This window comes from Vespula vulgaris, chromosome 7, assembly GCF_905475345.1.
Source record: "Vespula vulgaris chromosome 7, iyVesVulg1.1, whole genome shotgun sequence".
Taxonomy (NCBI): Eukaryota; Metazoa; Arthropoda; class Insecta; order Hymenoptera; family Vespidae; genus Vespula; species Vespula vulgaris.
This window is the reverse complement of record NC_066592.1, coordinates 7,212,141-7,235,329: the sequence shown is the minus strand read 5'-3', so window position 1 is coordinate 7,235,329 and position 23,189 is coordinate 7,212,141. Positions and strand designations below refer to the sequence as shown.

Sequence of the window (23,189 nt, the reverse complement as noted above, 5' to 3'; positions counted from 1 at the left end):
ATATATGCTATTTATATTTTATTATTCATAAACGATTCAAATTAGATTATATCTATTACATAGAGCAATAACGATAAAAAAAGAAAGAATTGAATAAGTAAATAAATAAAAAGCTAACGACACATGTATAATGCAAAAGCAATAAAATTATGACAAAAGAAAATGTGTTGCTTACAATAATGACAAAATATCATTTATTATTAAAATATTTTCTTATCACGAGCGATATGATTTCATTTTGACGTGGTTATAAAGATTTCATATCTCGTCATAGCTTTTAATTAACGAGCGTGCGAGCGCTCGCGCGCTTCGAGTATAAGCAAGCAGTACCTCAAATTTAAAACTCCCAAGACTGCTATCATCAGTGTGATGACGACTTCTTGATTGACGTGTCACTTCCGTGATATTGTTACCTCTAGTAATCGTCACGTTACCACCGATCACCTACGTTGGCCGGTCAAATAAAATGAGGATCAACAAAAAAAAAAAAAGAAAAAAAGAAGAAGAAAAAGGAAATGCAAAAGATTACATTAATATGTGATAAAGGCAAAATAGAAAATTATAACGTAAACGATCAGCAAAGCTAACAATTACAAAATAATTATAACAAATTCTCCCCATTGAGATTAATTATGACAAATGATATTTATGGTTTATAATCGTGCATTATTAATATATTCATGCAAAAAAAAAAAAAAAAACGAGAAAAGAGATGCATCGTAAATATCGTTAATTTGATATATAAATCATTAATACCTGTTTTGTTTCATTTGTTAGTTCTCTGTAACTATCTGGACATGGTTGGAATACATTCTCTTCTTCTTCCTAAAATTTCATTATCAAAGTAATAATATAAGTTATGTCTTACTTTTTTATCTTTTATTGCTTGTTATCATTTTTATTTTGTGCATGCATTATATATATATATATATATATATATATATATATTAAATAATATCTATTAAAACATAAATAACATATATAAAATATATAATAATAAAATATATTAGCATAAATAATATATTATATATATATATATTGTAATCAATGTAAACTAACCCTTTTGAGAATGATAGTATCACGACGATAATCGCTACTGCATTTGGTTTCGGTACCGCTATCGATAGAACTGTCCTTGGAACCACCACCTCCCCCACCTCCATCAGAATCAACGCTTCCACGAGGAGGAGGAAAGGGTATGACTTCGTCGCTATCATAAACGGATTTGACGGTAATACCATCTCCTTGTTGTACCCTTTGAGCCCATCTTCCTTTCGGTAAATCTACGCTAAGTGGTCGAACGGTCGATCCAACCGTCGTTGTTTCTTCGACGGTCGTCGTATTAATTTGTTTCTTCGCCCAAAGAGGCAATTGCCCAACGCTGAATCTATAATCTACACCAACATTTTGGGGAGTAGGATTTGCGTTTGGATCGAGAAATTCTGGTGGTGGTGATCCAAACGTTTCATTATCTAACTGTATTTCAATTCCACTGCCATTGACCTGTGGTGGCCTTCTGTTATAAACAGAATGAAACAAAGAACAAAAAATTAACTTGCGATTCTCAAGAAACAAAAAATAAGAAAAAAAAATCATTCTTTTTTTTTTTTACGCAACCACGCAAATATTTCATTCTTCTGTTACGTTTACAAAAAGGAAAGAAAGGAAAAAAAAAAGTGTATATCTTACTTTCCAGCACGCATTGCCTGTTGAGCGAGTCGCGCTTGCATCGTCACGACCATATCGTGAGGCACACGCCAAACAAATATGCAACCATCACCACTCGCAGAAACGAGGTGACGACAGTCCGAGCTAAAACGTAGTCCCGTCACCAATTCTGAATGACCTAGCATGGTTGCCATACATTCACCACTATAATAATCGTAAACACATAACGTCTTGTCTGTACATGAGGTAGCTACGTAAATTCCTGACGAATCTGTAAACGAATTTGTCGTTCATCATTTATTTCGTCGTTCGTTTCGCCACGTTTTAATCGTTTCAAAATTCTCTCATCAATGGTTTAACATTTCTTTTTTCACAAGTCTCAAAAAGATGATGACGAACATTAAGCAAAACGATTAATAAATTGTAATAAATTTCTTTCATTACTGATATCGTCGTAATGTTATATTTATGTCAATCATTGTAAACATTCATTTGCATTAGATATTATACGATAACAAAAAGTTTCAATTAAATTTCTTTTCCTCATTTCTTCTTTTTATAATTGCTTTTAATGACAAATCCAACGATCTGCTTACCTAAGACGACTTTAATGAGGGATCCATCTTCGCCGACGGATCCTTTGAACGTTTTACTGTGCTTCCCGGTAGTTACATTATAAACCCTAATATTTCTATCTTGGCAGGCAGTTAAAACATGTTTTTGTCCAGAATCCACTTCCATATCATATAACGTTGTCTTTCCCTGAGCGTTATGACCTCTGGCAAATTGTGGCATTCCGCCTGGTGTCTATATATATAAAAAAAAAATAGCACACACAACGTTTATATTTAATCATCTATATCGAGTTTTATTGTAAATCAAAAAAGATTTAAAAAAATATATATATCTTACGGATTGTAATTGTCTAAAGATGATACTCTTGTCGGCTCCGCAAGACACCATTTGTAACTGATTACTTTGATTAGTTTGATTAAAAAATCTCACGGCGGTAATCGAGGAGCTATGATCGTCCAAGGTTTGTGAAAAATTATAATCCTGATCGACACTGAATACGTGAATTAGTCGGTCCCTCGAAGCACTTGCCAAAAGTCTTGGTGTTTCTACGGAATATTGCGAAAACCTTGAATACTCGAGACAAAGTACTTCCGCGTCGTGAGCCTCTATTAAACACAATTCTTCCAGGGTGGAAACGTCATGGATACGTATATTTCCTGATCTAAAATATATAGATATATATTAAAACTATCTTCATTGAATAATTAACTTGACTCGTTAAATGACATATAGATTTTTAAGATTCTTTCTTTCTTTCTATTTTCTTTCTTTCTTTTTTTTTTTTTTTATATAACTATCAACAGAAAAACATAAGAATAATTCCGATCGTAATAAAAATAATATTCGATATAAAGATTATATTGTTATATAATTTTGATGCAACAATATTCTTTATATATAAAATATATAATATATATAATATAATAAATATATTCTATATATAAAATATACAAAGAATATTCTATCGTAATATTTTATCAATCAAACGTTGCAGATTTATTGTACTGATCGAAAAAATACATTAACTTCGTTTAATATTAATTTGACAGTGAACGCATTAACGCGTAATCATTCGAAAACTCACCTATCGCCAGACGCAAGATGTTTCCCATCAGGACTGACCCTTATCGATCTTACGCCATTACGACCGTCGTAAGAAGCATCGCTCTTTTCGGTCGATCCAGCGGCAGCTAAATCCAAATCCTTAAGATACGTTAATTCTGGATCCACGTAAAGGACTTTTAATAATTCCTATGACGACATAAAAATTATATAAAATAAGTATGCACGAAATTGTTTCATAAAAATGAACTCGTTTATTTCAAATCAAATAGAAATAAACTCACGCTACTATATATGTTCCTTTTGTACAATGTATCGTTCGAGAATACATCTTTCTCGAGATTCCAAACACGAATGGTGTCGTCGCTGGAACAAGTGATAAAACTACCGGCCGGCATAGATCCAATGGAGTCCGTTCCTGTTGGATACATCTCAACACCCCATATGCATGCGGAATGATAGAGAAAAGAATGCGATTTACCGACCCTCCTTATGTCCCTTACGTCCCACACATAAATACTATGATCGTTGTAGACGCACGTTAATTTATTGTTACGTTCATCGAAAGCTAACGCTATAGCATCTGGATACCTTGCGTTAGCTGGGTGCTGAGACATATGACTTTAACGATAAAAACACATTTATATTTTAATATCTATTTAAAATGACCAACGATATTGATTTCGTCGATTATCGATCCTGTTTTTACCTTATGGATAATCCCTGGGCTACGTCAACTCCTAAATAATGTGTTCTGGGTAAAGTCGTAATAAACTGCAGCGTATTGGGACTGAAACACCTAACGATACCCTCGGCACAACCAATAAAAATATATTTATCGCCAACCGCCATACAATTCGCGCTGCTCGTCTAAAAACGATAAGAAAGACAATTAAATAAAATGAGAAAAAAAATAACAAATAATAAACAAATAAATGAAGAAAAATAAAGGAAAAGAAAAGTAGTTGGATTATCCGACCTTTCCTCGTAAGAGCTTTTTCGTCTTTTCAAAAAGAAACCTTACCCGAAGCTCGACCCACTTGTCCAAGAGCCTTCGATTATTGAATTCGCATAGGAGACCGGTTTTTGTGATGGCGTACGTCGAATCCGCCATTTCTCCTCTGCCGCAGGCCACATCGACGAAATCGTTGTTTCGTTGTACACCTAATATAGCTGATCGGCCCATCAAAGGCACGGGTTCCTTGTACTATTTTAAACAGGAATATATATACGTGATTATATGTATATATTTATATATATATATATTTGTTTTTCAATTAAATCGTTTAATCACCTTGGCACTACGCGAATATTCCAGGTACCAAAACTTCACGTGTCGGTTGCCTACGGTGACGAAATAATTACCATTTTCAGCGAAACATACTGCCTTGACTTTGCTCGAGACTTTGTTAGACGCAACCTTGACGTTATTTTTCCAATCCCAAACGTTTACTATCATGTCGTGTTGAGAACCGACCGAAACCACGTACTTATTGCTCGGCGAGAAAGCCTAAAACGTAAATAAGAAAAATACAAAAATTGAACAAAAATTAGAAACAAGAAAAGCAAAAAAAGAAACATCATTCATCTTCCCTGATAACAGGATATCTATTATATCTTCGGCTATTTTTTTCTTTTCTTTTCTTTTCTTTTTTTTTTTTTTAAATATATTTTATATAAAAAAGAATTAAAAAAAGACAAAAAATATTTTCAAGTATTTAGATACAAATGTGTGTATTGTTGGATTTTACTTGCGCGTTGATTCTTTTGATTATTTTTATAACAATACGTTCGTTTATAATGTTTAATTTATAAATAACATGACCGATCTAATAAGTATTAAAAAAGTTCACGGGGAACGATAACAACGGAAGAAAAGATCAAGTACCGTTGGACATTTATCCAAAGGTGATTGGGTATGCTCGTTCTTCGTGTCGTCGTCTTGTAACCGTGCTGCATCGTGATGCACGCAAGTCGAATGTTAAATGAACTTTTTCAAACGAATGAAGCTAAGGTTCTTTGAAGTTCATCCGTACTTTGAACATGTTCTTTTTTTCTTTCTCTTTTTTTTTTTTTCTTTCTTTCTCACGATGTCGAAGACAATATCCGTAGAATACACGAGTGTGAAATGTACATATTTTTTATGTATTGTTATATATACATACGGTGTGTATATATATATATAATGATTCTTAAGAATATTCATATTATTTGTATTATTTTTATTTATTTTTATTTAAATTTATTTTATTTATATTTACTGAAAGTGAATGTGCATTCGCAGAATCATATTAAAAAATAAACATTTGTATTTGGTCATGTATATTAAAAATAGAGATAAAAACGTTCACAATCACTGAGAAATTTATTAAGTCTAATATCCTATGCCGACTCGAAAGTGGTAGAAGCTTCAAATATAGGCTATTAAAAAAATCAAATTGTTAATTATACAATCTTTTACTTTTTTAACAATCTTTCTTTTACCACTACAACGTTCACATGCGAGTATCTATGCTTGACTTTCGCATGATATAAATTGATGATGAAATTCGGAAAAAAGACAAATATTGTTTTTCATTTTTATCTTTTATCACCGACACAACCAATAATAACAATGACAATTTTATCACTAATCTAATCAATCTGACATCTCTAATAAAAGCCAGAAATTAAAAAAAGAAAAAAGAAAAAGAAAAAGAAATGAATAAATTAACAAAGATATATTAAATATAATAGATTACAAATAGAACATTAGAACAAAAATTTAGCGTTAACAAATACTAAATTAGAAACGAAAAGAAAAGGAAGAAACTTTCTACCAAAAATTAAACCTTCTCGCGTTAATATCGCTCGAAATTAATTGGAAATTTATCGTTAACGTTTCAAATGGAAAATTCGATTTACCATCGAAGTACTATACTACACTTTTCTTCGTTTCAACGTCGTATCATTCAGATAACCGTGAGTTCTACCATAAAAGGAGTTCTAATTAGCATGTCAGCGATAGCACGTAGCGACGGTAAACTCGTCATGGCCAGGCGAACGCAATAGGCGCGGTCCTTTGCTCGTGGCGAGCATTCAACGTAATAATATTGCATTCAATGCGATGCAGTTCGCTTCGAGTGTTCCTGGCTCTCGTTCAAAAAAATAACCTTATAATTACGTGGATTTGTTCTCTCTCTCTCTCTCTTTCTCACACAATCTCTTACCCTTTCTCTTTCCCTTCAATTTCCTACAAAGTAGTTTAAAGAGAGCTTGACGCAAGAAGTCACGCGAATGGAATAAAAGAGAGAAAGAAAAAAGGAAAAAAAAAAATATTGAAAAATCCGGAAGAATGCAATTGCGATTAAGCGAATGCTTCCTTTCGAAAATCTGATCTTCCTAATTAAAGGATCCATAATGAGACGGAGAGAAGAAATAAAATTGGGTCATGGAGATTTTCTTGACGAGCTTCAAAAGTGAAAAGAATTTCTTATTTCTTTTTATTTTGTTTCTATCTTTCATCGTTATACAATAGTTCGGAAGAATTGTCTCTCTTTTTTCTTTTTTTTTTTTTCTTTTTTTCACGAGGAGAAAAATAAGAATATGAGAGAGAAGAGAAATATCTGCGTAAGTAAAAGCAATTTGTTAACTATCCCAACGAAGCTATCTGTCGTGATAAAATCTCATCGAGAATTTTCTTTTCTTTTTCGTTTTATTTTATAATTTATTTTTTACTGTAACGTCAAAGAATAAAATAAATTTCACTTTTTTTCTTTCTTTCTCTTCTCTTTTATTTATATATCGTAACTCTTTTTAATGCAGAAGAATAAGAGTAAGAATAAGAAAAAAAAGAAGAAGAAGAAGAAGAAGAAGAAGAATGTCACCGTAGGTAAAAGCAATTTGTTAACTATCCGAGCAGAGCTATGAATCGTGGTAGAATCTCATCGAGAATTCCATTGCTCAACCGCCGAGCGGGTCTTGAAATCTTAGCCTTAAATGTACTCGTTCCCGTTCACGTGTGCATACCCTACGCGTAGATAGAAAGAGAAAGAGAAAGAGAAAGAGAAAGAGAAAGAGAAAGAGAAAGAGAAAGAGAAAGAGAAAGAGTTAAGTATGAAAACGGTGAGAAGAGAAAATAATTCGCGATTAAAAAGCTGTTATTTACGCTTTAAAAGTAGAACTGAGAACTAAAAAAGATCTCGCGGATTAAGCCTAGATTCTAGTCGATGATATGATTTAACGTGAATGAGAAAATTCATTTTAAACGACAAATTAATATATAAGACAACACCTGTTCGATCAAATCTTATAGAATAATTTAACAAAATATACACTAATTAAAAAAGAGAAGAAACACAATAAAATTTATTTCATTCTTAAATATGAAATAAATGTATTGTATATATTTTATATAACACGAAATAATAATATTTCATATATATCTGTGTGTAATAATCTACACAGTATTTACCATTTCATACATTCATATAAAATGTACTTTGTTTATTTTATTTCCTATTTATTATCCTATTTATTATTTTATTTACTCCTTTCAATAAATGTATAATACTATTCGCAAATAAAATGTATAAATAATAAAAAAAAAGAAAGACAAGAAACGAAGAACCCCAATAGAATTTATTACGTTCATTAAAATTACAATCAGACAGAATAAAACGCGAGAGCTTTTTCTTTCTTTGTGCGTGCGAAAAGAATGAAATAAGTAAATAAAACGATATTAAAATCGATATTATTATCCTTCGCAATTGTAATAATAATAATAATAATAATAATTAATCCTCGTTGGAATAATTCGTGATTGATTTTTACTTACCACACAATTGATGCCATACTTGTGCCCGGAAAATTCGGCAATTTGTACCGCATTGTGTGGATCGGATATATCCCAGACCCGAACATTCGGCATGTGTCCGCATTCGCCAGTAGCCAAAAGTCTTCCGTCTCCAGCAAGAGCCAAAGAAGTCACGGTCTTCCGGCAAGCATTGAGCACGTGCGCTTGCGTATTCCTTCGAGGATTGAAGAGTACGACGGTACACCTGCGAATACGAAGTCAAAAGGTTCTCCTGATTAGTCGGATGAAGCAATCAAAGAGTACGAGTCTGATTAACGGGAGAAAAAACGGTCTTTGTTTCCTCTTAAAGAACAAGAAAAAGAAAGAGAAAAAAAAAGAAATGGAAAAAGAAATTGAAGAAAGAAATAATCTATCTATTTATAAATCGTGAATTTTTAAACTTTAAGAAATTATAAAACAAATCAATCTATAAATTATTGATGTATTATCATCATTACACGTATAAGAAAGCTTTTTGATTTTACTTTTATATCTTTTATTATAATTATTATTAATTTTTTAAGACATTACTTTCTACTTGATAAATTTTACAATTATTTATTCGGTCACGGTTCTCAAACAGAAGAGACATAAAACAGGACGCGAACACCGTTTCTTTTTTTTTCCCTTCTTGCTTATGTAACGGGTTATTTCATTCTAATCCCAGGCGACGAAGAACGAGAGGATTAAACGAAGAAAAGGGAAGAGGGAAAGAAAAAAAAAAGGAGTGAAAAAAGAAAAAAATAATGCGGCCGAGTCTTATTGGTAAAAGGTCGTACTTTGTATGCGTGTCTTTTCGTTCGTGTATATATGTGTATATGTGATACGTGTGAAACGTGCTTAAGAAAGCGAAGAGGCACGTGCTCGAGTTTTGTACGACTCTACGAAACACATGCTATATCGCTATTATTTCCAGAAGACAATAATAATTCTTTAGGGATGTTTATATCCCTTTTATTTAGTCCCATAAGACGTTTCGTTTGACGCTAACACGTTCGAACATAATGCATATATTTTTATATATCTATATTAAAGTGAGTCTGATAGAAAAAAAAAAAAAAAACTCAAATTATAAATTTTTACTTACTTGCAATTATATAAATTATTATTATCGTTATAAATACAAAATATTTTAAAGGGATTAAATTAAAGTTTTTTAAAGATATTACGAAGTTTATGGAGAAAAAGAAGAAGAAGAAAAAAATTATGTAATAATTATGCAAACCGCGACAAATATATAATTTATCTCTTTTGACTGAAATAATATGACATTTAATTGTCATAAAACATACGTATAAGTGTATTAATTATATACCGGTAAAGGATGTCCTGTATCGCGATTAGAATGTTTTTCAGTAGTAAAGGAAGAGCAATAATCGGACCCGTTATACTGATCGAGGAAGTTTAAGGCAATGAAATAAATGGAAAATATAAGAAACGGATATGAAAGAAACTATGACTTTTTCGATTTATCGAATCTCGATATTCAACCCATTTCCTATTGACCTTCTTTTTTCTCTTTACATTTTTCTATTGGTGTTGAACACGTTACGTCACGATTACATGGCTCGTTACATTTTCACGATCGAATCGCGCATGAATAAACGCTTCCGTAAATGCAGAAAGAACGATACTATGATATTATAGCAAGTTACACCCTTTCGATGTAAACCAATAACGAGTAATCAACCCACAGGCTACGGATCGTTTGCAGAAACGTTGTATTTCAGTCAGCAAAGTGTAAAAAATTTTAGCAAAGAAAAATATATAAAGGTCATCGTCTTGATAGCGAACAAGCGAGAAAGAAATTTATAATATTAATAGAAATTATATTAAAACAGTTAAAGTATCTTATTAATTAGAAACAAAGTCAATTACATAAACTTAACTTTCATTTATTCGATCAGTATCTTTTATCAACGAATGGTAAGTATTTTGTAAAATAATAATATAAACAATCAAGTATAAATAATTAAGTACTAGAATTTGCGTTTGGATTTATTATAAATGTTGCTCATCTATTTATAAATTACTATTATTATTATTATTATTATTATTATAATTATACATATAAATACTTTAATTAAAATACTGACAGTTTTCAATGTGATACTGAATTATATTACGTATAATTATCGATAATTTATTATAAATTCTGATTAAATCTATTTCAAGATACTGATCCAATAATAAATAAATAAATAAATAAATAAATACGTATATATACATCGATCAATTAAAATTTTTTAATCTATATATCGAGTATTTAATATTGTACGTTCGTTGCAGTTATTATATCATATATAGGATATTAGCTTTTCTATTTTGGCACACTGCAGGACAAAGATTGTTCATCACTGATATAGACGATAGTCGCGTGGTATTTTGCAGTAATTCGAGACTTCTCCTTCTCCTCTTCCTCTTCTTCTTCCTTCATCGTCGTCGTCGTTGTCGTCGTCGTAGCCACCGCCATTGCGTTGGCGGTCGTGTCTTGCATTCGATTCATTCGTCCGTTTCTTCCTTCTCTTCCTTCTTTTCCTTCTCCTTCTTCTTCTTCTTCTTCTTCTCCTCTTTCTTCTTCTTCTTTTTCTCTATTTTACTCTTCTCTTTGGACTCAACCGCAATCGTGTCAATAAACTTCTACTTGATGATCATCGTCTCTTTTGCTAGACTACATCGACGTAGTTACGCGAATTTGATTCCGCGATATTTCTCATTCATCAAAAACAATTTGCGAAATGTCTTGATAATTTTTCATATTTCTCATATTTCTCACATTTTTCTTCTTTTTTATTTATTTATGTTTTTTTTTCTTATCTTTGCCACTTTGCAATTCATGAGCCATTTAATTTCCAAACTGGTGCGATCCACAAGATTTTTGTTTGAATAATTTGAATAATATTATAATACGTAATATATATTATGTCGGCTAATAAGTGTTATCGAAATTTTTTATATTTTACATCTAATTAAATAACGCTAATATAATTTTGTTTTCTTTTTAATATTTGAATAATTGTAATATCATAGTATTCGAATAATCGATAAGTAATGTCAGAATTATCAATAGTATTAAAAAATACTAGTGTTGTCAATTTTGATATAAAATACTGAAATTACTTATTGGAAAATCTTATATCTATTATTATACTATTTATTTAGATTATGTTCCTATTAAATTCCTAAAGACAAACAAAGAAGAAGAAAAAAGAAAGAAAAGGATACTAATACTATTTAACTATAATATATAAGAACACGAAAAATTCGGATACAAGTTATTATTCAATCTAATAAATTATTAATACAATATCTCGACGAAAATATCAAAACTGATTAATTATAAACTCTTGCACATTATTACATATTAATTTATATCTATAAAATTATATAAAGTTACAAAATTCATTTTGAATTTGACGAAAAGTTATAAAAACATATTAATATCAAATTATTACAAATCATCGAGTGAATTTCAAAGTTAAACGTTTCGTAATGAAGAAACATTTTTAAATGATCTCTACGATTTTAATATAATCGACATTGACGAGAAAACGAAAGCCATGATAATGGCGGCCGGCCTTTATTTTTCTTTCTTTTCAGATTCTCGTGAAAGAGGACCGCAAACGCGCCGATATAAAATCCGTTCTCGTTCGATAACTCTCTTTCGGTACTGCAACCTCCCTCGTCGCGTCTATTTCTATGACGTTAAGCTGACTCGGCGAGACACGTAATGTCAAGTGGCATCGACCGACGGTCGAATTAAAGGATGCTTCGTTTCAACGAGTCTGCATTTCGCGATTCGTGGAAATCGATTTTCTAAAAGTGTTTCTCTTTCTCTCTCTCTCGTTCTCTTTTTTCTTTCTTTCTTTTTTTTCTCTACCTATCATAGTTACGAGTTTCATTTGTACGGCTTCTCTGTCTTTCTCATTCTTTCTCATTTTTTCTCTTTATCCGTTTCTATATACGTTTAAAATACTTTTATCGAATCGCCTGTCGTCTTCATGACATATGGAAAAAAGAAAAGAAAAAGGAAAAACAAATATTAAGGGAGAATCGTCAAGAGGATATTAATCGAATTTGTATTCTATGTTCAGAACCTTTAGAACGTATCCTAAAATGCAGATTCTCTTTACAGATAAATGATGAAAACAGAAACAAGTTGCCAATTTTCTATAATCTAATTTTTTTTCATATCTAGAAAAATATTACATAATTCGTGAAAGTTACAGTGAAAGTTAGTTACAGTAGTATAATTATACTATATTAAGTATTCTTTTTTATACATATATGTGATTAACAAAAATGATAAACTACAGATTTTAAGAAAAAATTCATTTTGTCACGATAAAATGTAATAAAATTAAAAAAAAAAAAAAAAATGCAGATATATGTACACGTAAGAGTTAAACTTCAATATTATACATACAAACGTACGCTCAATTTTTGTTAATATAATTTAATATTAACAAAAATTATGTGGTTATTACACACATACACACAAATATACATATTTATTATTTTCTTTTACTTAAAAAATAAATGCAAACATAAATTTTTGATAGGCTTAAAAATTAAAATATTCGATAACAAGTTTTGAAGAATTTATACCAAAGCTAATTTACAAGGAACAAATAGGCAGTAGTCAATTCCTATACTGATCAGACGAGAGCTTATTCCTTCAACTTGTTAGATACTCAATATTGAACAGAAGAAACCTCTTTTCATTCGACCTTCTACTAGCTACTGAGAAAATCGCTAGCCAACTCTTCTCTTCCTCTCTTCGTCTCTCTCTCTCTCTCTTTCTCTCTCTTTCTCTTGGCAAATCGTTTTTCTCGATCGCTTCGTAGGCCGTTGGTAGTATTCTCTTCTTCTCTTCGTATTCCTCAGCCGTACGAGGATCTACCACCATTTACGTAGGCGCTAGCAACTTCCGTTTCTGCTTCACTTTCAACCGTGAAAGACGAGCCTGACATTGACGTACGATAAGCGAGAGGTTAAAGAACCCCGTACGCCTATTTTCTTTCTTTTCTTTTACATTTCGTATTTTGTTACTCTGAAAAGCTTCCTTCGAAATAAAAGAAATGGAATAAAATATAGAGAACGAAAAATGTCAATAAAGAGAATGTTTAACACGAGTAATTTATTTTAAAATCAACATCTGACAAGTTGATTATCATCGTCAATCAATCTATCGATTTTAATTAAAAACTTTATATATATATAAAAGAAAAAGAAAAATCAATATGTGATATACAATGTACTGTAATGTAACGATAAATCGATTTTACTTAAATAATAGAAATCATGAGAAAATTGAGACACGATAAAAAACGAATCGATTTATCGACTTTAATTAAAAATTAGAAATTATCGAAAAATCAATATGTAATACATAATGAAGCTATCCATCAAATCTATCGATTTTACTTAAATAACGAAAATCATAAGAAAATTAAGATATGATAAAAGAACAAAGAATTAGCGAATAATCATGATTTGTTAAGAAAAGAAAAAAGAAACAAATAATACACACACACATATATATGATAATAATTTTTTCCATATATAAATCAATTCATTTATTTATTTCTAAGTACTTTTTAACACGTTAAAAATTATTTAGATCACTCTCTCTTTCTCTTTATACACAAACACACACACACACGTTTCTTATAGTTATCATCGAGATTTCTAAAAGAAGCGACCGACGTGATGTTTCAAACAAAGCAAAGCAAAACGAAACGAAACGAAAAGAAACGAAACGAAACGAAACGAAACGAAACGAAACGAAACTAAAAAGAAAAAAATTGTCTTATCCTTTCTAGATAAGCGACATTTGCATTGTACACATAGTTATATACAACTACATAGACTTATAACAACGTTTCTCGTTGATAGCAAGTATGTATATAACAATGGCGCCGATAACGTCACTCGTTACCTTTCTCGAGGTCTTGTGTCTTTTAAATGCGTCTCAAACAAATATATCGAAAAAAAAAGAAAAAGAGAAGAAAAAGAAGAAAAAAAAAGAAAATGAAGACGAACTTGATCTGCCGAATATCGCCAGGAGGCCTTTAAATGAAAGATACTCTCATGAGAAATTGAGACGTTGAATTTGTGCACGAAATCGTTGAATTATTCAGCAATCGAAAAAGGATCTTTCGCTATTACTGGAATCTTCGAAGATCTTCGAAGATCTTCGAAAGATCTCACCGATCATTTTCTTCATATTCGTTTCTTCATAAATCGAACGATGTTTTATTCATAAAATTTCATTATTTTTCTATTTTTCTACGTATTCGTCCTTAATAAAAATTATCATAATTAATTTCTACACTTTTTTTGTCTTTCTCTTATTTATTTCATTTAAATTCTTACTTCTATTTGTACTTCTTTTTTTTTCCCCTGTAGAATACGCATCTCTTTCCTTTCAAAAACTCGTCTTATTACTCGATGAAAAAATGAAATTCTCGATTATATTTATTTATATGCTTTTTCTCTCTTTTTTTTTTCTTTTTATCTTAGTTAATATAATTTTTAACTATTTTTATAGTTCTCACGTTTTCATGTTCATCTTTGTAAAATTATGAGAATTGATTTCTACGTTTTCTTTTCGGAGAGCGCATTTGTTTCTTTTCAAAAAAATAAAAAGAAAAGAAGAGAGAAAAAAAAGAGAGAACGCATTCAATTATTATCAAGAAAATTAAATTTCTTTTTTTTTTACGCATCGTAATTCCTTTTCTTACTCTTACGAATGAAATTCTCATAAAATTATGTTTACCTATACTACTTCCTTTCCTTTCGAGAATCGTGATGTTGCGATCTCGAAGATCGTCGATGCACGCAAGACTAACCGTAACGTTGATATAATTTTCCGCAGTTTCATCATGGTTCTTGTGTCTGTCAAGTTCACCCATGAAAAATTACGAAAATTGATTTCTCCCCTTCCACGCTCCTCTATTTCTTTAATATTTTATTTATCGAGATTAAGTTCGCCAATAAAATATTACGAAAATTGATTTTTTCCTGTATTTCTTTAACATTTTATTTTCTAAACAATGCGTTTCTTTTTTCTTTTTACAAAAACAAAAAAAAAAGAGAAAAGAAAAGAGAGAAAGAGAGAAAAAATTCGTTTAATTATTTTCAGGAAAATTAGATCTTTACTTTTCTCTTCTCGTTCTGTGTAAATGAAATTTCTCGTTGATTACGTTACCATTACTGTTTACTTATCCTTTTGAGAATCGTGAATCGTTTTATAGGATTTGTTTTAAAATAGATACGTAGTATACTTGTAGCTTTCTTTCTTCGGACAACACGATGAAAGGGGAGGCTCGGGGCCGTGTGAAGGAGGCATCATACTTTCCGTGGCTTCGACCTAGCGAAACTAGCACACACCGGGTGTGCACGAGTAACGTAAATACGATAGAAGTCCGTTCATTCGTTCGTTTGTTCTCTCGCTTATTTAACGATAGCAATGTTGAACACATAAATAACTACGTTGATCGTGACATAGATTAAACGATAAGTTTTGGGATATAACGATCGTCGCATAGACATAACTGAATAAATAAATAAATGATCAGTATATACGATATAATAATATAAAAGAAAATGATTTCGTAAAGAAACAAAAATAAGATAGTATGTTAATAATTAATTAAAATTGAATATGCGTATATAATATGTAGTATATATATGTATATATAATAATCTAGTATATATAAATATAATAACGTAATATATATATATATATATATATAATTAATAATGTAAGATGTACATATATATATATATATATATATATATATAAAATAATATAGTACGTATAAATATATAATACTTACAAAACGAGGATACCAGAGGAATCGTGTGTTACAACGATGAAAGACGAAACGATACTGATCGTCCTTTCAAAATTCGCTGAAAGACACTTTAACGCGATCTGGTACGTGTTGGTACACAAAATGTATTATACACATGGAGTACGTAAAAGTAACACGCGAACACGCTATTCATATACATATATATATCTAACTACAATATATAGATCGCAATGAGCTCTTGTATTCTATTAGTTTATAGATTCGAACGTGCGAGAATTTTGTAAGGTCGGAAGTTTAAAGGTCACTGGGTCGATCGTCGAGAACGTTGCGATTTACTGGACTTTAACGCTCTTGGATTAACCGTGTAATAAAAATTTAACCGACATAGATATGTTAAATATATTCGATTATTTTCTCGAAGCAACATTCTTCAAAGAAATTAGAAATTCTTTCTTTCTATTTTTTTCTTTCTTTCCTTCTTTCTTTCTTTCCTTTTTTCCTTATTATAAGAGATACGAAGAGAAATGAGAGCGGAACGACAAGCCGAACGTCTTCCAGACATACGACTCTCGTTTTCTTTCTCGTTCTTGGCGATTCTTAGCGTCACGTGATCGGTGTTTTTGATTACGGTATGAACTATATAAACACACGAGATAGCACTGGTATCTGTGTTTATTTACACGTGCATATTTACAGGTATGTATGTGTGTATGTCCGTGTATGCGCGAAGACGATGAATAACTAGAGAGAACTAAGAGGAACTTTCGCGTGGCCTTGAAAGAAAATTATCAAGTCAAAGATGGTAAAAATGATTTTAGAGTTGATACGAGAATAAGCAAAGAAGAAAATCTTTTAGAAAACAATCATGATCTTTGCGTGAGAAAGAACTGTGTCCTGTAAAAAGAAACGAGAGAGAAAGAGAGAAAGAGAGAGAAAGAGAGAGAGAGAGAGAAACTAGTTAGAAACTTGATTATATACAAAATCATCAACTTTTCAAAGTGTTTCCATCGCGTACGTAGATCTCTCGTTAGATCGAGATAAATGATAATGATTATATATATATATATATATATAATACTTTATATATTGTATAAACGAAAGTGTGAAGAATGTGAATACGTCGTTGATGCTCTTGTGAGAAAAAAGACCGAAAATCTGGCTTCGATGTGGAAAAAAAAAAAAGAGAGAGAAAGACAGAGAAAGATGGAGAAGATGCGAAATGGAATCACCGGAAGGGGAAGTCGGATCGAAAGTTCTGGAAAGTCAGGACGATCGAGATAACGATATACCATGAAGCACGTTAAAGGCGAAACTAACGTCTGGGAAAAATCATTATTAGCTTCATTGTTCGATGATTCGCGATGGTTCCTTTGTAATTCCGTCGATTTAAATATCGTTCGAAAAATACATGCACGCGCACGCACGCACATACACACACACATATACGCAGAAAGAAAGAGAAAGATACACGGGAAAAGATACAAAGATAAAAACAAAAAAAAAGAGAAAGAAAGAAAGAAAGAAAGAAAGAAAGAAAAACTTGACATCGATCGTGAAATTGTTTGATCAAGTCATTGAGACGATAAAAAAAAAAAAGATATTTAAATATAAATGTAAAGAAATATATTTAAATGAGATAGACGAGAGAGATCGGAGAGATGGGAAATAGAATTATGACGGTGACATCAAATTACAAGGGACTACGTTAGATTCAATTAGAACTAGTCTATTTGAGAAAATGATCTCGATATCTCGATTGGAATTATATCTTAGATAGATCGTTCCGTTTATTCGCCGCTAGATCGATCGTAATTTCGTTGGATCATTGACTCGTTGATGATTTTACTAGTTAATTCTTTCTTTCTTTTTTTTTTCCTTTAATTTCTTTTGTTCTTTTTTTAACTTACAAATCAAACACGTGTCTTATTTTTATCGTCCACAGGAAATATCAAGTATCTACAAAAAAATTATATAAAATATAATTGTTATAAAAATGATTATATTTATCACGATCGTACAAATTTACATAATAAAATGATTATTTCTGATACCAAATGATATTACGAAAAATGTTTCGGCACGAATAATATCAAATATAATATTCTGCATTGAATAATATTTTAACAATGTTTTTTTTTTTTTTTTTGAAAGTTTTCGATATAAATAATCGTAAGATATCGAGTTTCTTTTAAGATGTTTCGTTTTTCAGACGATCGAATTTATTATATGTTGTCAAAATTGCGTTTTAAAGATACAGAAAGGAAGTTAAGGGTGGTCTGTTCGTGCTTTGAAAATAATGCAAATCAGGTAGGTTCTCGCAGCAGGTTCTGCAAAGCATCCGGTTTTTTCTTTTTTTTTTTTTTGTTTTTACACAACGTGGTGGGTCGCTTATTAAAACGCGTGCACTCGACTAATTCTCTTTCTCTCTCTTTCTTTTTCACTCGTTCTCTTAGTACGCTTCTCTTTCGACAACGGCAGCTAGAATTAAGCTAATACGCGAGAGTGTAGAACCATTTAACCACTTTGCAATAGGAACGGTACGTTGAACTGCAGGTGCGAGCTTTGCGGATAGACGATAATTAGTTCGACCTGCAATTAGTCGATGAACTGCGGTAAGGTATAATATCTTCGCGAATTCGCGAGAAAGAAATCGTCGGAGATGTGATAGATAGATCGATCGATCGATATATACAAATGTACGTCCAAATAAATCCTAAAACCACGATCCTAACTTTATATTGAGATCAATCTTAAAATAAAAAAATATACGGGGAGTATCTATATTATATTTTTTTATCATTTTCTTTTTCTTTTTATAAAATCTCTTTATCTTTTTTCAAATGATCAGATTCGTTATATTTTATATCAAGAAATTATCTCTTTCTTTAAAACGGAATATCTTACGGGATTTTTAAGCGACCTCGCGTAAGTACTCTAACATCGTCAGTTCTTTTTTTTTTTTTTTTTTAATAGATGTATAAAAAAAGAGAAATAATATATTTACTTTCAAAATTTATGAGAAAAATTGTCAGACATGCAAACGGTGTCCCTGAAATCTCGACGACTTTGCGAACACGATAATAAACGATGAGAGGTACTCGGCTACGTGCCAATAAATGATATGAAAGAATTCTACTTAGTTTTAAACTTCTGAAAGATAATATATCTACTTAACTGTGTGTGTGTGTCTATATAATATATATATATATATATATATATATATATATATATATATATATTATTTAAGGATAAAAACGTTTAAACGTAGGTCGAATTAGCTTTCGTCGAGAGACTTTCATTATCGATTAGGCACGTCCGCGTGATTTTCAGCTGAGCCACATAAAGGTTTACCATAACGTGTTAAAGCTTGTTTCATGTGAAAGGTCAAACAGGTTAGAACGAGACGATGAATGTTCGTTCTAAATTTTCCTACGATAACGATAATATTCATGTATTTTTATTTTAATATACATGAATAATAATATGAAGGAAATGGATGAAGCTAGAAGGATATTTTATGTGTAAGGAAAACAAAAATGTATATAAAGAATGAAATCGATAATTTATCTTGTATATAACGCCATACTGGTTCAAACAAAACATTATATATTGTAAAATATTCGTATGTAAAATATTTCATTACAAACCTATTAAAGCTTAATGACTTTCTTTTCTTTTCAATCTTTTTTTTGTCCTTTCTTTTTTTTTTTTTATACGTCTCATTAGAAATAATTTTCTATTATAGACCTTTAGATAATGAGTAACACTTAATTTTCCATTGGTCATTTTTAAACGATCGGAAATAAAAAGGAAAGAGCAATTAATTAAATGTTTAATTACGTATTAAATGCGTATAATTACATTAAACACATAAAAACACTAATTACATCCTATCGTATTTAAAAAGTATGAACAACTAATTATTCTTGACCACCCTGTATAAAACGCTAAACCTTTTTAAATCATTTTACGATCCCTTGATCATTTTAAAACGATAAAAAGCAAAAAAAAAGAAACAAAAAAGGAAAAGAAAATAAAAAAAAAGAACAGCTGTTAATTAAATGCTTAAATATATTAAATACATAAAAACATTAATTACATCCCATTACATCTGAGAAGTAGGAATATCTAATTATCCTTTGAAACATCCTATATCATAAAGTCAAACATTTTTAGATCGTTTCACGATTCATTCATCATTTTTAAACGATTAAGGGTAGGAAAAGGGCTGAGAAAAAAGTGAGTAAAGGAAAGTGAAAAAAAAGAAAAAAGAAAAAAAAAGAAGTAAAGTCGAGGCGAGATGAAAAGCGTAGGAATTAAAAGGGGTGATGTAAAGAGAGGTGAGAACAGGGGGTGGCGGTGGAGACACCCTAACTAGTTGACTCATCTCGCATAAAACGTACTAGATACGATGCTATCACGTTGGTGTATATTACGAATGCATTTTCATCTTTCACAGATACACACACACACACGTCTGTTTATTTCGCTTCGACTCACGCGCACGAATCTTTAAGATCTTCGAATCTTTGAATCGAGATCGGCGAATCGACGATTTAACCGTTGCTTCGATGATGTATCTATGTATTTACATATAATACATAGATATTACACATAGATGTGTGTGTGTGTGTGTTGTACATAAGTACTTACCTACCTACTTATATGTATTATACTTGCTGCGAGGCGGATCTCCCTATATGCTTAGAGGGACTGTACGCTCGAGACACAGAATCTTTTGGTCCATTCACCTCTCTCTTGACCCGATTTCCGGACTCTCAACAGCGTTATTATCGTCGCGCGCATACTTTATTGCATTTCGGACGACATACGATTGCGAATTGTCTAACTTTCCGGAATTTAATCAAAATGATTTGACATGTATATTCGTACGATTTGATATGTAATTAATTAGACGTATTAATAATGCGTCATTTCAAACGATAATACCAACATATTTAATTTGTTTTTATTTTAATAATTATTATTATAACAGCGAACTTATGTAGATATGTAGAATCTATTACGAAAGATATTTCATTGATTCTATGAAATTAAATATTCCGATTTAATTTCATTAATTTGATACATATATTAAAAATAATCTAATTTTAATACGTAGGGATTGATTCTAGGGAAAAATAGAAAAAGAAAAAATAATAATAAAAAAAAAAAAATAGTATTAAAGCACTATGATGAATAATAAGTGTTAACTTAATTATTTGAAAGAATATATGATAAAAATAATTTTCATTTTAATTGATTTATTTATTGTTTCTTTTTAATAATTTGTCTTGCATAAACATAAAAGTGTGATCAATTAAATATAAATATAAAATTGTAATCAATCCGTGAATTTCGAGTGGTATCGATACATATTCATTTTATATTCGCTTTATGTAATTAGCTTTTTTTTCCCCCTCTAAAAGAACACGAAGGAATGAACAAATACATTTGCATGCTCGAACTTCGTTTATCTAGTAAAATTAATATATCAATATAATTGACGTTTAAGAGGGTGGAGGAAAGTAAGATGTCAAATGAGATGAAATCAAAAGAAACCAACTCGAACTTTCACGTAAGTCGATAAATCATTTAATGTTGGAGTTGGGCGAAACATTGATCTGATTAATGATTGGAGATTATGATTAATGTATTATCATACTATTGATCATTGTTATTTAATAATTTGTAATCAATGATTAATGAATAAGAGAAATAATCAAAATCATGCAATCAAAGGTCATGAACGATTTAATAATCAATAATCATTAATCATGAATGATCACACTTTTGATTATATGCCGAATCAATAATTTATTTGTAATAACAATATTGAAAAATATGAATATGATGTTTTCTTTTTCTTTCTTTTTTCTTGTTCATTCAGAAAATAATAAAACATTCTTCATAGATTTTAAATGAGGACACTCTGCAAAATTTCTATGACATACTCATCTAATGTACGAGTCGCGCATTATCTCGTGACTATGTATTTTATTTATCTAATTCTATTAACATTTTTTCAATGTCATCTACTTCAGTTTAATCTTCAATTGCAGCTAAGGCACTTGATGTACAGTGACTAAGTAACACCTCCATGTTGTCGTTCAAGTATTTTCTTTTTGTATACCGAAGTAAGTACTTATTTAGTTACTTACGTATGAGATTATTATTAACTCGTACAATAGGTTGTTGATTTTTAAATTATCTCGCGAGATGGTTGTTGATAATCAAAGTGCAAGTATTTTATAATATAATCGTGTACGATGGATTAGAAACAAATGTTAGAACTTTTTTGGATCATAGAATACGAAATTTTTCCAACTATACGATAAATATAATTTAATGATTTTTCAATAAAAAAAAAGAAAAGAAAAATATATATCGTAAAATTATTATAACTCTGTCAGAAAATATTTGAGCGATCATTAGGAGTATGTTTAATCCTTAACAAATAGTATAGTGATAATGGCTGTAAGATATAATTATAATAACGATTGTAACATCGTATTAATTTTCATTCGTGATATCGTACTATACATATTACCAAAAAAAAAAAGAAAAAAAATATTGCAATTACTTTCGTTTCGATATTGCATTCTATTTCATTACAACTTTGCTTAACATAATATTAGAAATATTATAATAAAGATTTTTAATATCTGTTTACGTTAGAAATATCTTAAAAATTGTGACGAAACAGAAAAAAATGGAAAAAAATTACCGGTATTACCGTAATTTGATTTCTATAAAATACAGGTTCAAAGATACAGTCTATCAGAAAAATAATAAATTTATTAATATTAATTTTTAATAATTTCTATAATATCAATATCTTTTTTCCCTTTTTCTAATCGATAAAAGTTCCCGATTAAAATTCCTACGATTACATCAAATAGTCGATTACAGAAATGATTACGAAACGATTGATCACCGTTCAGCTTTGAATAAAAAATAATAAATTTATCGATGGTAACCGAGCTCACGCGAAAGTTGCTCTCATACAGCAAATTTACTTTTGCCGTTGCAAAATCGAGAACAATAGATAAGTGTAATTTTGCAATAAGACACGAGACAGAATTGCAAGGTGATCCAATCATCGTTGTCGTCGAAGGACACCGAACGATCGTTGATCCCGGTCTCGTTGAATATAAACGAAAACGTTCGTTCCACTCTCTCGTTGTCACGATAAAACCGGAATAATCTCTTCATCGTACTTTCGC

General features: G+C 30.5%; 1 protein-coding gene across 11 annotated transcripts in view; it reads right to left on the bottom strand.

Annotated features, from left to right (window-relative positions):
* LOC127065366 (mitogen-activated protein kinase-binding protein 1) overlaps positions 1 to 23,189 on the bottom strand; it is a 106,610-nt gene that overhangs the window by 8,584 nt on the left and 74,837 nt on the right. For 10 of the 11 annotated variants that reach the window (XM_050997572.1, XM_050997576.1, XM_050997567.1 and 7 more), the window contains 12 exons: positions 8,123 to 8,345; positions 4,601 to 4,816; positions 4,331 to 4,513; positions 4,016 to 4,176; positions 3,591 to 3,927; positions 3,329 to 3,495; positions 2,581 to 2,905; positions 2,265 to 2,475; positions 1,690 to 1,939; positions 1,060 to 1,516; positions 757 to 825; positions 331 to 444 (listed from right to left, as the gene is read on the bottom strand). In XM_050997572.1, the coding sequence (XP_050853529.1) occupies positions 331 to 444; positions 757 to 825; positions 1,060 to 1,516; positions 1,690 to 1,939; positions 2,265 to 2,475; positions 2,581 to 2,905; positions 3,329 to 3,495; positions 3,591 to 3,927; positions 4,016 to 4,176; positions 4,331 to 4,513; positions 4,601 to 4,816; positions 8,123 to 8,345 (2,713 nt within the window). The remainder of the gene's footprint in view (positions 1 to 330; positions 445 to 756; positions 826 to 1,059; positions 1,517 to 1,689; positions 1,940 to 2,264; positions 2,476 to 2,580; positions 2,906 to 3,328; positions 3,496 to 3,590; positions 3,928 to 4,015; positions 4,177 to 4,330; positions 4,514 to 4,600; positions 4,817 to 8,122; positions 8,346 to 23,189) is intronic. The other variant, XM_050997573.1, reaches the window with a different exon arrangement.